At 58.0% G+C, this 16,948-nt stretch overlaps 1 protein-coding gene across 2 annotated transcripts in view; it reads right to left on the bottom strand.

Annotated features, from left to right (window-relative positions):
• Window positions 1–3,115: 3,115 nt before the first annotated feature.
• The window catches only part of LOC103597318 (cytochrome P450 26B1), a 19,152-nt gene continuing 5,319 nt past the window's right edge, over window positions 3,116–16,948 (bottom strand). For both annotated transcript variants that reach the window (XM_008581142.1, XM_008581143.1), the window contains 4 exons: window positions 8,871–9,146; window positions 8,534–8,689; window positions 6,853–7,137; window positions 3,116–6,469 (listed from right to left, as the gene is read on the bottom strand). In XM_008581142.1, the coding sequence (XP_008579364.1) occupies window positions 6,077–6,469; window positions 6,853–7,137; window positions 8,534–8,689; window positions 8,871–9,146 (1,110 nt within the window). In that variant the 3' untranslated portion in view covers window positions 3,116–6,076. The remainder of the gene's footprint in view (window positions 6,470–6,852; window positions 7,138–8,533; window positions 8,690–8,870; window positions 9,147–16,948) is intronic.

Here is a 16,948-nt window from a genome sequence, read left to right as displayed (position 1 = left end):
GGGGTATGGGGGGGCGGCCTGTGACTCAAATTAGGCAACCAGAGTCCCTGCAAAGGGTTGTTATAAGGCCTCTGCAGTGACAGGCTCAGAGTGAGGCCTCTGCACACCTCCGGAGGCACCATTCATGGTTTGCTCTGCATAATATTTGGTTCAGAGGGAATCTAAGCCCAAGTCTGAGAGGATGAAGATGTGGGAAGGAAGCAATGTCCAAATGTCAAGTCTATACCAGGCAAGGCAAAAAGAGCTTCTGTGGGAACAGAGAAGCCAGAAAGGAGGGGACCACAACCAAGCAGGTGGGCACCACCCAAGGACACCTGTCTGCCAGACCACCCACATCCCCTCTCAGGGAGCCCAAACCCTCAGGTGGGCTGGCACCTTGGCCACATAGCTACTGCCAGCCAAAGAACACCCACTGTGCCTCAAACAGCCTCCAGGGCAGAGCCAGCTCCCTGGGAGGGGGGTCTCGGTGCCCTACTTCATGGAAGCTTTTCTGGGCTCTACCATCACTCTCGTTCCATGCAGGTTGAGGGGTCATTTGGAGGAAGCCAGAGTCTTAGAGCACCAGGGCTTGGGGGATAGAAGGGATGCAACTCTTTACAGGAAGGCGGCCAAGGCTGAAGGGACTAGAACAAGGGTCTCCTGGGAGGACAGAGTCTGGGATGAGCAAGGCCAGTGAAGGCCAAATCTTGGTCCAGATCAGCCTCTTCTGGTGAAAGGGAAGTTGGGTGGGAGGTGGAGGAGCCAAACCGGAACTCCAGCCTGCTGTCCCTCTATCACCGCCTCTGCGCCGAGCTCAGCGTCCCAGGGCTGCTACCAGGCACAGGGCTGGACCAGCTCAGCCCAACACTCTGAGGCGAGCCAGGCTGGTTCCTCCTCTGTCCCAACACAGACACACACAGTCACTGTCTCACCCCTCTCCTTCTCCCCCCACTCTCTCCCTCTCTCTCTCTCTCTCTCTTTTCCCTCCAAGGCATGTCAAAGCTGAGCAGAGCTGGCAGAGCAGCGTCTCTGTCCTCACCTACAGACACACACAGGCACTGTCTCACCCCTCTCCTTCTCCCCCCACTCTCTCCCTTTCTCTCTCTCTCTCTCTCTCTTTTCCCTCCAAGGCATGTCAAAGCTGAGCAGAGCTGGCAGAGCAGCGTCTCTGTCCTCACCCGGTCACCCATCCTACTGGCCCCAAGGCCCTGCTTTCGCCTGCTCTGTTCCTGGCTCCCAGCCCCCTGCCACCCTGGGCAGCCTGGCCGGACAAGGCCAGGCTGTTTTGGAAAAGTGCTGGGAGGTGGCAGAATGTGCGGTCTGCGAGTTCCCTCCAAGCTGGCGCCCCGGTCCCTGGACAAACAGTGCCCGTGTTTGCCTGTCCGCAGCGGCCTGTGTTCTCCTTCCAGCCAGGAGATCCCGGGGACCGGCGGCCGTGTGGGGAGCGGCAGGCGGGCGGGCGGACGTCACTGGCCCCAGGCCCAGTGGGGAGAGGCAAAGACAGACTGGGCTATGACGGGGCCAGCCACCCTCCCAGCCGGACCCACCCCGCGCCAGGGTGGTCAGGCCGAGGGCAGCCCAGGGACCCGTGCTGCCTTCACGTCCGCTGCCACATGGGACACTCCGCCGGGAGAGATGGAATTTACTCTCTGGAAACCGCTACCTGTCCCTGGCTGCTTCCCCGCGGGCGCCGGGGCTTTTCTGCGCTGCTGCTTATGCTGGTGGCCTCCGACTCAGGGAGTCCCTCAGAGTGGCCCTGGCTGGGAAGGGCGGGTCGCCAGAACCACCCTCCACTTCTGTGTGGCCTTGGGAAAGTCGCTGCCACACTGAGACTCTCCTTTATCTTAGGGACAAGAGGGACTCACCTTGCTCCTCTCCACCCTGGGGAGAGTGAGGGACAGGACAGGGAGCAGACCCGGGCACGGGAGGAGAGGGACGGGAGGCCCAGACAGCACGGGGCAGATGAGCGGGCGGCCAGGGCTTGCTGACCATACTGCCCTGGTGGCATTGTTCAGATGTTGGGTCATTCTCCTCTGGGTGGCCAGGTTCTGTGACGCAGGCAGAGCAAGGCCCTGAGTCCCGGGTTGTGCCTGGGCCAGAGTGCTCTGAGCCGAGGTTGGGTCTGACTGACTGTGTCACAAACAAACACTGCAGCCACAAAAAGCTCTTCTCAGGCAGTTCAGGAGTGGGCCGTGGGAGGGGACCAGGGCATGTAGAGGCTGGGACCAGCCTGGACACTGCGGTCTCTCTCCACGGAGCCGGGTCCTTCCTGGTGCCTAGCCTGCAGCTCGGGGGCCAAGGCTCCATCTCCTGCTGCCCTCGCTCCCCGTCCCCAGCCCCCTGGTCCTCAGGACCACGCTGGACATTGCTTGTCTCAGCACTGGAGATCTCAGCCTTTACTTGTCCTCACCTTGGGCCTCTGTGGCAATCAGGCTGGGGAGAAGCTTTTTATAAAAATGTGGTGAGCAGCAGAAGAGAACAAGGTTCCAGTCCTCAAATAGGCCTGGAGAACGCTGCAACCCGAGTCTCCCTACACTGCATTTCCCCTTAAGCTACCTGTCCTGCGGCTCAAGGTTCTGAGATATCCTGCAGAAAAGGAACCCAACTTCATTTAGCTCATTTCCCAAACTTCTCTGATCTTGGAATCTGTCTGATCCTGCAGTACCCATGAAACAGGCCTTGAGAAGTGCCAGCGTGGGGCACAAGGCCAGACATTAGAACTGAATCCTTCTCCCCAGTTTGCCATGTGGCTGTGGATATCAGTGTCCTCGCTCAACTAAATAAGATGGGCTCTGAGGACAGGCCCCCAGAGCTCTGGATCACTGTGTCCAGCTGTGAGACCCCTGGCACAGCCACACTTGGCCAGGGCTGCGGCCTCCCAGCTGCCCCATCCCCCAGCAGGCCGACCAGTTACATCTTTCCCTCCCCAGGGGAACCTGCTCCTCCCGAGACCCTGCTATGGACTTCTCTGTGTCCGCACACAAGGAACAGAGGCCTGGCCTCACAGGACAGACGTGCCATGGAAGAACTTCCTAAGTGCAGGTTGGACTGGGTGTGCAATGTGAACACAGGTGAACCAGAAGGACCCTTTCAGTGAGGCTGAGAAGGCAGAGACCAGAGAGGCAAACGAGACGAGGTGAGTCCCCACGGTTTATTATGGAAGCCGATAAAAGAGCCACATTGAGTATTTCCAAAAATCACAAAATGCACAACATTCATTTTTTTTAATATGCAACGTGGAATATTATATACAGATTAAAACCACATGACAGCAAAAACGCTCACACGGCACCAGTTTCATATGAAAACGAAACACACAAGTGCTTTTTCAATATTAAAACAACTGTGATAAAACATATTAATATTTTGAACCATGTTTACAATAGAGAAAAAAATCCATATTTTACTAAATAACAAATATTTAACAGCAAAAAACTTTATACTAAATATCTATTTTGAATTATAACAAAAATAGTACTTATAATAGTTTATAAAGACAGACACAAAATTATAACATTTATGAAAAAAAAAAAAGTTTTGTGTATAAAATAATATTATAGCCATCTGGGCAAGGTCAGGATGGTGCCCAGAACACAAACGCCAGCGCCCAACATCGAAAGTGCTTCAATCTGCAAGCCCATGGCAGGAAGAGTTTTGTGGGGTTTTGTCTTTTTAATGTCAAGTTACAATAGTTAAGAACGGTAAGTGAGAAAACACCCATCTAATGCTACGTCTATAAAACACACACACAAACACACGGATACAGGTATCTCAGTACAGCTCTACAGAGGAGACGGACGGACGAGTTGCAACCCTGGAATCCTGTCCGCCAGCCCGAGCTTCCTGCAGGCCTCTTCTCCTTGCCTTTGAGACCCAGCAGGGCAAACGATCCTTCTTTCCTCCCTCATAGGGATCCCCCTCAGCTTTTCCTTCTCTGCCCCCTCCCAGGCCGGCCATCCCAAGGGAAGGCCCCTGAGACCCCCCCAGAGCCCTCCAGCCCCCGCCCCTCCCCAGGGCCAGACCTGGGGGGCTTCCTGTCTGAAGCTTCACTTACTGCACTCCCAGATACTCAGTCAAAAACGATTGGTTCAGGGCAAGCTGGATCAGCTTAAAGGGAAATGAACCTTCCAGACACTGGGCTTTTCTGTGGGTAACAGATTCTGGTGCACCATGCAGCTATTTTGCAAGCTTTGATGAGTCTTTACACATTCTGGCCTGTTTTTCAGAATTTGGGGGGATTGAGGGATTTTACTAGTTTTCTTAAAATCTCTAACTATTTTTGCCAATAATGTCTGTTCCCCATTGTTTTTAGTAGCGAAAAAGTAGGAAACACTGAGCTGCTCGCAGCGGCAGTTACGGAGATCGTCATGTCTGCATTCTTCTGTGTTTTTTATTTTCTCGTAAAGCGGATTCATTGCTTTCATAACATCAAAAACCAATAGAGAAATATGGAAGGCAAAGAAAAATCTGAAAACAGACAAAATTGCTTAGAGACTCAACAAAGGCCCCCAGACCATCCCCAGGAGGCATCCCAAATTGCCAGCACTCAAAACGCCAGTGGCAGGAGCTACTTCTCTGCTCCCAGCCGTCCCCACTGGCCCGTTCTCAATCGCTTCTGACAAGTCACACGTACCCTCCTCCTCAGCTCCCGCTGCAGCCTCCCCGTGGCTGCTGGAGGCCACCAGGCCCCAAGTCAGCCCTGAGGAAGGACTGTCTCTAAGCTCACCACCCCTTGCTTTCAATTCGTCCCCACACTTGAGCTGGGCTGGGCAGACAGTGGCATAGAGGTGGAAAGGACATCAAGGACACCTTTCCAAAGGCTAAGTAAGGGCAAAGGGTGAGGGTTACGGAGGGGAAGATGACGGAGGCCCTCACTCCCCGTCACAGGAAAGAACCCGTATCCTTCCCCTACTCACTAGCTCAAGTAGGGGGGCCCTGGGGTGAATAGTGGCCAAGCAGGAAATCATGGCAGCCTCCAAATCCACGTGATCAGGGTTTTTGACAGGACAAGGAGGAGGCAGTGGGCCATTTCTCCATCTCCTCCAGGGAACAACAGGCGGAGGTGCTGGATTTCAGCTCGGAGCGAGGCTCTGAGGTAAAACCCAAGTAACATCTGGAGTCTGGAAGGGCTGTTCCCCTAGGCCAGGGGGCCGGGTTTGGCCAGAGACCCCTTCATCTTCACTTGCAGAAGTCTTGCCTGGGACGGCTGGGACGGAGGCTAGGGGATGGAGGAGATGTTTGCTCCAGACCCCAGTATGGCCAAGATTCTCTATCAGTGAATAAATATGGGGCAAGGGGCGGGTAGCCCATGAGCCGAGGGCCTCTGCTGAGCGTGCGTGAGCAGGGAGTGGGCCTGGCCCAGCGGGTCCTGCCTGGTGGGAGGGTGGGATGTCAGTGCGCCTGCCCAGGGCCACCAGGGAGGATGCTGGGGGGACAAGGCCTGGGACTACTTTGCCCCAAGGTCAGAGGACAGAACAAGTAGCAGCAATAGGTAATTTCAAATGTCCAAACTGGCGGGGTGGGGGGGAGGGGATGGAGGGGGCGGGGAGGGCTCTGCAGGATGGTGTAGCCCCTGCCCCTGCCTCCACCGAGGCTGTCCTATTACCCAGGATGCTGTTCTTTGGGCAGCCACAAGCAAGGGGCACAAGCCTGGTCTGAGCAGTGGCAGGCGAGGGGACACTGACAGAGCACCAGGGAGGCACCTCTTTTTCTCCCTCCCCCAGCTCAACCCCCTGATTCAACTAAAAGGGGCCAAAAGAAATAGGAGCGAAGAGGCCAGGTGGGAACATCACAAGCAAACACTGTAGCATGAGCCGACAGACACTTAACACTGTGACGGGCATGCAGGGCCCGGGCCACACCTGCCCAGGAACTAAGCTGGTGGAAGTGGAGGAGCCTGGGGAGAAGTGGGAATCGGGGAGGACGGGGCCCTTCTGGCTTTGGGTAGGGTTTGCCAGGGAGGGGAGACAGGGGAGGGCAGTATGGGGGCCGCTGGCCCTCCTTGGGTTCCAGCCCCCCGCACCCACAGGTTTTGACCTCCCATCACCCCCACCCGCTGCCGGCTGGGCTGAGGCGGGTGCGGGCCGGGCGAGCCAGGTTAGACCGTGGCGCTCAGCATGGCCTCCGTCTCCGGCAGGATCTTGTTCTGGTTGGAGTCTAGGCCGAAGAACTTGACGCTGAGGCCATCCACGGGGTGCACGACAGGGACCAAGGTGACGCGGGGGAAGGTCCGGGTGGCCAGCTCGAAGCGGCTGGTGCTGGCCAGCTCCACCGCCAGCACCTTCAGGAACAGCTTGGCCAGGTGCTTGCCCAGGCAGGTCCGGACGCCGCCGCCGAACGGCAGGTAATGGAAGCGGCCATCCTTGTCTTCGCGCCGCGCCTGGCTGAAGCGGTCGGGGTCGAACACGTTCACGTCTTTGAACACGGGTGCCGTGTCGTGGGTGTCCCGGATGCTGTACATGACACTCCAGCCTTTGGGGATCTGGAAACCCTGCAGTAAGATGGGGGGCAGAGGTGGGGTGGTGAGAGGCAGAGGAGGCCAGGGGAGGGCCCAGGACTGCCACTTGCCCGTCCCCACCCCCAGATGCTCATGACTGGCCTCTCCCTAGAGGTGCCCTGCTGTGGTCCCCAGGCCTTGCCAGCTTCCCCCTCCCAGCATGTTAGTCCAGTCTCCTATTTACAGATGTCCACATGCAACATCACATATGACACCTGGGTTGGCACCGTCTGACGCTCTCCCATCAGACTGCAAGCTCCCTGAAAGCTGGCACTGGCTGTCCAAGGGGGAGGCTGGTCCTTCCCATGAGTCAGCCCCGGCCCCCATGGCAATGTCCCCCTGTCCCCCACCCCAAGCCCTGTGGGGCCCAGCCTCACGTCGAGCTCGAAGGTCTGCAGCACGGTGCGGTAGCCGCCAGAAATGGGTGTGAAGAGGCGCATGACCTCCTTGATGACACAGTCCAGGTAGCGCAGCCCGCTGAGTGTGTCGAGGCGCAGGGTGCCCTCGCAGGGGCAGCCGCCACTGTGCAGGATGCCCTGGGCCCGCAGCTCCTCCCGCAGCTTCTCCAGTACGGCCGGGTGCTTCAGCAGCTGCATGATGAGCGAGGTGCTGGCGCTGGCCGTGGTGGCGTAGGCCGCAAAGATCAGCTCCAGGGTCCCGTCCTGCAGCAGCACAGAGGAGAGGTGTCACTGGCTATCTGACCGTGGCTGGGTGGGCCCAGCCCGGGCCAGCCCTGTTCTGCCAGTGTCCCCTGTGCCCACGGTCATCTGTGCTGAGCCCTGCCCACTTCCTGCTGTGAATTCTGCTTCCTTGGAGACTCAGGTTGCTGGGACACTAGGGCCACGATGGACACGAGGGCATAGACAGTCCTTGGCTAGACAGGAGACACGACTTCTGCCATCTAGGGCAGAAGCACTAGTCTGTAAGTCCCTTGGGGCAGAGCCTCTTGTCATTTGCTGCTGGATTCCTGGGCCCACTGAGCTCACAGAAGAAAAAGAACAAACCCCAAGGGGCTGGGCGCCAGGCGAGCAAGTGCGTGTGCTGGATTCCTGGGCCCACTGAGCTCACAGAAGAAAAAGAACAAACCCCAAGGGGCTGGGCGACAGGCGAGCAAGTGCGTGTGTGCGTGTGTGCGTGTGTGGGGACACAGGTCTGAACCCGGCCTTCCACTTCCAGCCGCAGTTCCTTCCTCCACCCCCAGGAGAAGGACATCGGGTAGGTGGTCAGGGTAGCTGACAGGGTCTAGGAGGCAGCCTGGGGCCACATCCATGTGGACTGCAATGAGAAGGCTGAGGGGAGGTGACCCCAGAGCACTTAAAGGCACCTGCAGGGTTCTCTGGGGAGCAGGCCACAGTGGCCATGGGTTTCCCATGGAAAGTCCCCAGCACGTCATCTTATTCCTAGCCCTACAATTTACAAATGTGGACACTGGGCCCAGAGAGGGGAGTGAGGGGGTCTGGGTCTCCTCCCGGACATGGCACTGCATACAGGTCACAAAACTTCTTGGTCTCTTCCTGGCTCCCCAGGAAAAATTTTAGGGCTAGAATACGGGAAGCAAAGACAGTGGGGATGGGAGTTTCCAGTGAGTGCCGGGGGCACCCTAGGTGGGGAGGATAAAGACCCCTCCTCAGTGGCACATCCACCCAAAACAGGCCTGGAAGTCCTGCTCGGGGCCCCACTGGGCTTGGCCAATGCCAGGCAGGATGGGAGAGTCCACAAGGGCCACCAGCTTGCAGGAGAGCCCAACTCAGGTCCACATCTCCCCTGCTCTTCCCCAGGGGCCAAGGCTGGCCTCAAGCAAGTGGGTTCCCTTTCTGGCCTGCATGTCCTTTGCTGCTCAGGCTCCCAGGGGCTGTGGGGAGAAGACAGTGGCCCACTGCTTCCTACACAGCAGGGGCAAGGACACATTCTCTGCTTCTGGTTTAGCTCCCTCCAACCACCCCTGCAGCTCAGAAAGTGTGTGTGTCTTGGGACCAGAACAGGTAGAGACAGCCAGGCGCCTTTCCTAACCCAGAGGAAGCCCCGGAAGGGAGCTCATGCTGTGGGGGCAGCCCCCACCTTCAGCTCCTGCATGCTCATCTCCTTCCCGTGCTCCTTGCTGCTCTCAATGAGGATGTCCAGGGCGTCCGAGTAGTCCTTGCCCTGGGTGCACTGCAGTTTCTCCCGGATTGCCTTTTCCAGCCCCTTCTGCAGGATCTGCCGAGCCTGTATGCCCTGAGGAGAGAAGACGCTGTCACCCAAGGGCAGGGCAGGGCTCCCATCTGATCCTCAGGACTGTCCTACCCTGACACCTCTCCTCTCCATCCCTGTGCCCCAGTGCCTGTGTTGGTGGCCTCCTCAGGGTGGGCTTGTGGAAGCCCCCTCTCCCCTCTCCTACCAGGCCCTGGGTGCTCACCCGCCGGTAGCCACTGAAGGGCAAGTCGACTGGCAGGGAGAAGATGTTCTCCACAAATTGCTGGTAGACCTCGAAGAGGTGCCCGAGGTCTTCCTCGGGGATGCTGAAGCCCAGTAGCACCCGGATGGCCATGCGGAAGGTGAGCTTCTGTGCCTCCTGGTACACATTGATGGCCTCGGGGTGGCTGCTCCAGGCACGCAGAGTGTCCTGTATCACCAGCTGGATCTTGGGCAGGTAACTCTCCAGGGCCTCGTGGCTGAAGATCTTGGAGAAGACCTGGAGGGCAGACAGGCAGGTGGGTGAGCTGGTCAGCACAGTCCGCCCCAGGCTGGTCCTCTGAAGCTGACATGGTCCCCGCTGTGCCTGGATGAGGCACCCATCCCAGGACTGCACCCAGGGAAGTTCAGGTCCTCACTTCCTCCCCACTGAGCTCCCTGCTTGCACCTCCCAGAGGCCTCCCAAACACAGCCCCCTCGCTGGGTCCCCTACTCCGAACCCCCATTCTACTTCCTGTGTCTTGGCAGGGAGGCGGGAAAGAACAAGATTAATACATAGTTCATAAGCACTTTCATTCCAAGTTGGGACTCTCCACATAACTCATAGGGTGACCTGGTCTGTCATCTCCTTTCTTGACCCACAGAAAAGTGTGTGCTCCACACAACAGCAAAGCCTTGAGGACTGGGCAGTCCAGATGCCAACAATGCTGCGGGGGATGTGGCTGTCCCAGCTGTGGGGGGCACAAGAGAGGGTTGAGACAAGCTGGAGCAGGGAGGCTGTCTTTCCACTGCAGGGAAGAGTCCATTCCCGCACTCTTGGGATACAGGGCAGAAGTGCCCAGGAGGAGCAGGAAGCGGGTGAGTGGACTGGATAGAGAAGAGGCAGAAAGTATTAGGTGGCTTTTCTTCTGCTCCACTGATGGGAGAGCAAGAGAGTCTAAGGCTAGACCACAAGCAGGACTTCCTGGGAACAAAAACTGTCCTCACTCCCTGGGAAACACCTACTGGCTGGAGATTCTAGGAAGTTTATTAACAGCTGTGCCACTAAAATGGCCACCAGTGTGGCCAGGTCTGGAGGCAGGGGGATGGGGACAATGGCTTTCCACCCCAAAAGACCACAAAGACAAACAGAAGCCCTTTTAATTCCCTGCATCTTCCAGGACCATTTTAAGTGGCCACTGAGTCCCTGCTTCCACCTCCCCCTGCCTTCCATCTGCTGATTGGCCCGGTGGCCCCCTTGCCGCCCCTCCTCACCCAGATACCCCTGCACATGTTTTTCACACCCACTAAAATGGCCACCAGTGTGGCCAGGTCTGGAGGCAGGGGGATGGGGACAATGGCTTTCTACCCCAAAAGACCACAAAGACAAACAGAAGCCCTTTTAATTCCCTGCATCTTCCAGGACCATTTTAAGTGGCCACTGAGTCCCTGCTTCCATCTCCCCCTGCCTTCCATCTGCTGATTGGCCCGGTGGCCCCCTTGCCGCCCCTCCTCACCCAGATACCCCTGCACATGTTTTTCACACTGCTGCCCATGGTGCACAGAGGGGGAACGATACTAGTTTATGTACTGACAGCCTGTGGGTGTCCCTTGTATCCAACAAACTCCGTCCCTCCCAGAGTCCAGAGCAGAAGGGGTGCCCCCCCCCCCACCGGCGCCAGGGGAAAGGTCATCAGGGAAGGCAGGGAGGGGAGGGGCAGTGCAGAGGGAGGAAGCCCCCCACCCACCCCATGCAAACCACACACACACGCCTGCCCTCCCCTCCTGCTCCCCAAACACAACCGCCGCACAAACTGTAAATGTGAGAATTTCCCCTGCAGTCAGCTCGAGGAGGAAAAGGTAACATTTTCCTGGCCTGGGCCCTGCATGGCTAATGGGAGGGCTGGTTTGCAGAAATAACAGTGCTGGCCCTTCAGTGGCCCAGCCAGGCGCTCACAATAGCACTTTCATTCCGAAATTCCCGGTGGGTAGAGGGCGGGAGGGAGGGAGGCCGGCAAGGGGCAGAGAGGCCCCCACTGTTTGGGGCTGCTCCTGCTACAAAGAGACAGCTGAAAGGTAGAAGGACAATACGAGGTCAGCCCAGACCCGGATGAGTCACTCACACCTTGCCCAGTTTCGGGGGTCCCAGAGAATTTCCAGGGGGGACTTTAGCTACCACCTCCATCCAGAGGGTTATGAATAAAAGCCATGCCGTCTGCCTCCACGCCCCCTGGTGTCCTTAGGATTCCAGCTGGGTTCAGCCCTTGGTGAAAGGGTCTTGGTGGGGAGTGGGAGTGGGACCCTTCCCCCAGAACCCAACACTGTCCAACTCCGGGCCCTTACAGATAGTGAAGAGGTCACCAGGTGAGCAGAAAGCAGCACAGAGGAGCTGAGCAGGCCCATCAGGAGAAGAGAAAGTGAGGCAGAAAGGAGGAGGCTACCAGGCCCCCATGGGAGGAAGGAGGTGAGGCAAGAGGAGACAGGGAGGCCACGCCTGTCCCTGAGCCAGCCAGCTCAGGGCAGACTAAGATACTGTCATGGAGGGGTTGGGCTGGCCAGGGACCCCTGCACATGGCAGACATGGGCCCAAAGAGGGGCATGTGGAGGAGCGACAGGCAGAGGCCACGCCCACCAGGAGCAGCTGGACTCTAAGGTGCATGGGGTGATGGGGAAAGGTAGGTTGGGTACCCAGAGACTTGAATTTTAACCACAGATCATCCACCAACTTACTGTGTGTTCCTGGCCAAGTCACTACCCACCCCTGAGCCTCAGTTTCCCCATCTGTAAAATGGTGAGGTTGAACCAGGTTTCTATCCAGAGCACCCAAACGCTAATATCCACTTGCCCCTAAGTAGATGCAGAACCCTGAAAGCAACCCAGAACCGGGCAATGCTCGAGCCACCTGGGAAGGGCCTGCTAGACCCAGGAGGGCCCATCCCGGGGTTTCCAAAGATGGAGTGCTGAGCATCCCCACTGCACCCCAAGAGTGGCCAGCTAACCCACTGGCAAGCCCTGACCTGCCCCATAGGTTATGGTCCCCGCGCCCTCTAGTGATGGCTGGCTGAATCGCGCCTGCTTAGGCCTTGGGGGCCAAGCAGGGCAGGAGCAACCCAGTAAGACAGAAGGTCCAGGCAGACCTGGGACTGAGCAAAAAGACTCCAAGGACAGGAGGTCCACACCTGATGCCCAAGTGGGAAGGGGTCCCAAGCAAGGCCAGGAATTGGAATGGCCCCAGGAAGCCCACTGCCACCTGTACCTGAAAGAGAACTGAAGCCAGGACCAAGGCTTTTGTCTTGACCAGCCTCTGATCTGCCAAGTAACAGCCAGCAGGTTGCTGCCCCTCTGAGGCTGTTTCCCCACTGGTTTCATGAGGGGTACAACCGGATTTTCTGAAGCCCCTTTCCACCTGGTTGTCCCATGATTCTCCTCAGAGCCCCCCTGAGGTGGAGAAAGTACCCAAATGAGAAGCCAAGCACAGGGAGTGGCAGGGCACTCTGGCCCCGTGGGGCTTTGTTCAGAGGTCACCAAGTCCATGGCCCTGCCTCCGGCCAGCTGTTCCACAGGCACTGGGGCCCCTCAGGGGCTGGGAAGACTCCAGGGCCTCATCCCTGGGTCCGTGCCCAGGGTTAACAACTCAGGCACTTCCTGAAGTCAGGCAGCCCAGAAACCACCACCCACCACAAAGGACAGGAGGAGGCGGAGGAGCCGGCCAGGGCAGAGGGAGGCCCGGCTGCGTCAGGGCAGGCTGGGTCTGAGGCGGCCGCCTGCCGGGGTCAGGACTCGGGCACTCTGGGAAGATGCCCGGGAAGTGGCTCGGTGTGAAGAGAGGAAGGGTTCCCGGCCCCCAGAGCCGGCTGCCCTGACCACAGTCATCACAGGAGCCAGGGCTGCTTTGTTTCCCTCTGGGGCTTCCCTCGGAATTCCCAAAAGTGAGCCAAGAATGTCGGACAAAGGTCACTGGGAACCAGCCCAGGCCCAGGCAAAGCCCTGCAGAGGGAGCCGCAGGTATGGACTTCCCACCAGGGTTGGGGTCTGGGCGGGTGGGGGCAGAGGGTCACAGGAGACCTGGGCACTCCCATCCAGGTATACCTATACCTGCTGGAGCCTCAGAGGCACAGGCAGAGGGGAGGAGGGGCTCCTGTCTTGAGGGATGGCCTTGAACATCCCCCCAACCCCCATCAGTTTCCCCAACAAAACAATAAGCTTGAGAGCCACATCCCTGGTTCTCTTCCTCCCTTTGGAATGTGAACCGATTCACAACAAGGCTCTGGGGGCACCACTGGGGGCTTGTCAAGGCACAAAGCCCCTATAATTGTTTCTGCAAATGGTTTCTGCCCCCCATCAGGCCTGTATCGCCCCTCTCACCCCTATCTAGTGTCCTGGGAGGGGTGGCTCTAGGAACCTCAGGGCCCTGCATGCTGAGCCTGCTCAGCCAGAGAGCCTCCCCTTCTCCGCCAGAGGCTGAGGATGGACAGACACAGAGATGGGCAGCCACGGGAGCAGGAAGAGCCTGAGAGAGACCCCACTGCCTGTGCCAGTGACTCAGACTGGGAGGAATGGAAGCAGCTGCCCAGGAGGGGTGGGGGCCCGGGCAGGCCACCCGGCCAAGCCACCGGAGCCGCAGCCTGCGGAGTGGAAAGAATAACAGAGGGAGGGCAGCCACCGAGGCAGCCGTCCGCACAGGGTGACGCCAAGGTGTGTACTTTAAACTCAAGTAAGGGGGGTGGACAAGAGAGGACGTCATCTTCCCAGCTGCCTGGGGTTTCTACCGGGCCTCGACTTCACCCCACTCAGCCCTCTGGTTGAGAGAGGCTGGCCCAGAGGGCACCCCCTGTCCCCAGCCTGTGCATGCCCCTTCCCTGTCCCCCATGGGCTCACCTCCAGGCCTGCTTCTCACCCCCCTGACTCCCACACACACAACAAAAGCACGTGGAGGTGAGGGCAGCACTTGGCAAATAACTGCTGGGCCCCAGACGCAGAAAACGCTTGCCTAAACACTCTTATCCCTCTTCCAGCCACAAGATACCCCCTTAAAAAGCTGAGGCCCAGAGGGGAAAGGTCACAGTGCAGGGCATGACTGGCCACACCCACCAGGGTCCCTGATCCCCCTGCCTCCCACCACTCCGAACCCCACTGAGCTGCCTTCTACCAGCCCTGGTGGGCTCTGAATTTATCTAAGAGTCCTGAAGTGGATTTCCTCCATGGCCCAAGTTCATTCTTGGGGTAAGGCCAGCTGTTCTGGCTACTCTAGTTTGTTCTAAGGATTTATCAGGTCCCTGGAGCCCCTTCTCTTCAGGCCTGGGGAACCCAGGATGGATATAGCGGCTGGCACAGGGGCTCAGGGCCAGAGCAGACCCCAGCCAAGCCTTCCCACTCCCTGCCAAGGCCACATTTGTCTTCCAAGGCTGGAAGAGTGAGCAAACACATCAGCACCACAGCCTTGGACCCCTCCCTGCACTGGGAGAAGGACACAGAAAGGAGAGAAAAAAGGAGGGGGCGGCCTCCACGCCCAGCCCGCCCACCCACCCTCTGCCTGGCACAAGGGCATGGACAGGGAGGCGCCCACTCCCAGGCACCCTGGCGGCTCCCTCCCCCGCTGACCTTCAGAAAGATCCGCTCCTGCCTCCCGCCCCCTCAGCAGCCCCTGTGCCCACCAGCTGGTGCTACAGTAACTTTTGGGTGAAGGACTTCAGCTGGCAGAACAAAGGCTCTGTGCCTATACCAGGGGCTGGGACAGAGCTCCCAGAAGCAGAGCTGCCTGGCTGTGCCACCTGCCTTCCCATCCAAGGTAGGTTGGAGCTTCTGCCCTGAGCTGAGCCTGGTGGACATCACTGTGCAGCCAGAGGCTGTGCCCTGGTCTGAGGACCCACAACTGTAGGTCTTTCTGGCTTTGCCCTCCTGCTGAGGCCCCTCCTGGCCTCTCCAGCCCAACACAAACTTCAGCATGCACAAAGTCTCTGAGAGGAGTGTGGTGAGCCTGAGCCCGAGCCTAAGCCTGACCTCTACCCCCACTCCAGGACAGGGCCCAAAGGTGAGGGACTCCAGGGGCTCCAAGGCTAAGTGCATCTCCTGAGATGCTCTCCAAGTTCCCTGAGGGTATCTCAGGGCCACCATCAGGGGTACACTAAAGCTGCTGGCCCCTCGGCTTGAAGAGGCCCAGCCTCATCTCCAAAGAGAAAATGCCCAATCCCGGTGTGGGGCTAGGCATCAGAAGCTTCCAGAACTACGCCCTCCACCACGTCTCTGACAACCCTTTCAGCCCCCACCTTCCCGAGCAGACTCCAGCCACCCTTCCAGGGCAATACCCCAGCCACTCTGTACACTAAGAGGGACGAGGTCACTCCCCCATTCATCAGACATCTCAAGCCCCGGGTGGGGGAGGGGTTGTAAAGGAGGAAGGAGGAAGTCTCAGGCACTGGCTGTAGGGACACAGACCAGGCTTCCAGATGATTCTGTTCGATCTGGCGAGACTTTCTGGACTTCCTCCCTGGCAACCCCATTCCTGCTGGCCCTAGACCACCAGGGCAGCCAGGGCAAACACCTGGAGTGCAGCGATGGCAGCTAGGAGCCCCCTCCCAGCACATCTGGTCAGACCTCCCAGAGAAGGGTGGGCCACCAGCCCCAATGGAAACAGTGACGCTTCTAGTTCCCCCCAGCCAGGCCCCAGCACACCTGGTCCCCACTTCCTGCCTGTACATCCTAACCAGGCCACTCTCCAGCCAGGTCCCTGACTGAGGCCTGGGCTGGAGAAGGCAGTGTGAGGTGCACGTGGCAGCCCCCACCCTCGCCACATGGAGTCCACCAGGCACTGGGTCCAGCAGACTGGCCATTCTCTCCAGGACCAAGGTGGATATTTGGAAAGAGTGTCCCCAAGTATTCTCTTCTTATTTCTCTAGCTAGACTCCACTTCTTGAGGACAAGGGTCAAATTTCCTGCTTCAAAGCACCAGCCCTTTTATGTAGTTCAATTAGGGAGATTTGGGGGGCAGGATCTTTTTGTCTTACTGACTACGCATTTACTGCACGGCCAACACACATGCCACGTAGCAAGCACACAGCTAGTACACACAAACAGAGGGTTAGGGTTAGGGTACCCTCTATGTGGTTCTTAAGCCTCGGTCAGGATCAACTGGCTTCTGGCCATTCCCTGACCCCAAGCAACTAGAGGGCCAGTGCTCTGAAGAGGGAGGCCATTGATATCTCACCCCCTGTCCTCACTTTCTGCCCCCAGCCCCAGCCCCAGCCCTGTCCCTCTCTCTTCCTTCTCAGTGTATCCCTCTCACTGTTCATCTGTGCTGTTTTCTTCCTTGTGCTGCCCTCAACCCCCACCCCAATGGACAATATAAGCCAAAACCTTGGGGCTTTCCAGGCAGGCCCTCTCCACCTGGCACCTGGATGCCCAATGTCAAGTCAGGTAGAGGGTGGGTGGAAGCCCAAGGCAACAGCCTCACCCCAAAGCCCTCTACACCTCCAAGGTCTCACACTCTGGCCCCAGCCAAGCCTCTTTCTTCCTCCCAGGACCCCCTACCCACCCACCCCAGCTTCTGGTAGTCCCAAGTGAACAGGACCGAGTAGAACTCTACTTGGTGGCCCAGACACACCTACTCCCATGGATGCTAAAGGCCCGTGTTGCAGGCTCTCCCTGGCTTTCTTTGCTTCCTGACCTAGTTCATGCCTCACTCAACATCTATAAGCCTTGGTGTCCCCTTCTGTGAAAGGTGGACAATAATTCCTTTCTTGCCAAAGCTTCTATACAGATGAAATGAAGAAGCAGCGAGAGCCTTTGGAGCTGGGGTCTTGAGTCTCAGCTCTCCCCTCACTCTTTGGAACGGGTCCTTTGGTAGAGTCACAAAACTATGTCCAACACCTTTGAAAAGCCCTCATTTTAAAGTTTACAGACCCCCTTCCAACCATTCCTCAGAACCGCCCCCCCCCCATTTGTCCCTAGGACGTATTAACTCCTTCCATCTCTGAGTGAGGTAGATGGAAGAGATGACGTCGGGAGCCCCTTTCCAGTTGCTAAAATACATGCTTTATTAAGGATTGGGCGGGGCGGGGGGGGGGGGGACCCCCCCTCCCCAAAGTTTGTTTTTTTTTTTTTTTT

This window comes from Galeopterus variegatus, unplaced genomic scaffold (assembly GCF_000696425.1).
Source record: "Galeopterus variegatus unplaced genomic scaffold, G_variegatus-3.0.2 Scaffold2279, whole genome shotgun sequence".
In the NCBI taxonomy this organism is placed as follows: Eukaryota; Metazoa; Chordata; class Mammalia; order Dermoptera; family Cynocephalidae; genus Galeopterus; species Galeopterus variegatus.
Note: the sequence above shows the minus strand (reverse complement) of the source record. Positions and strands in the feature narration are given on the sequence as shown.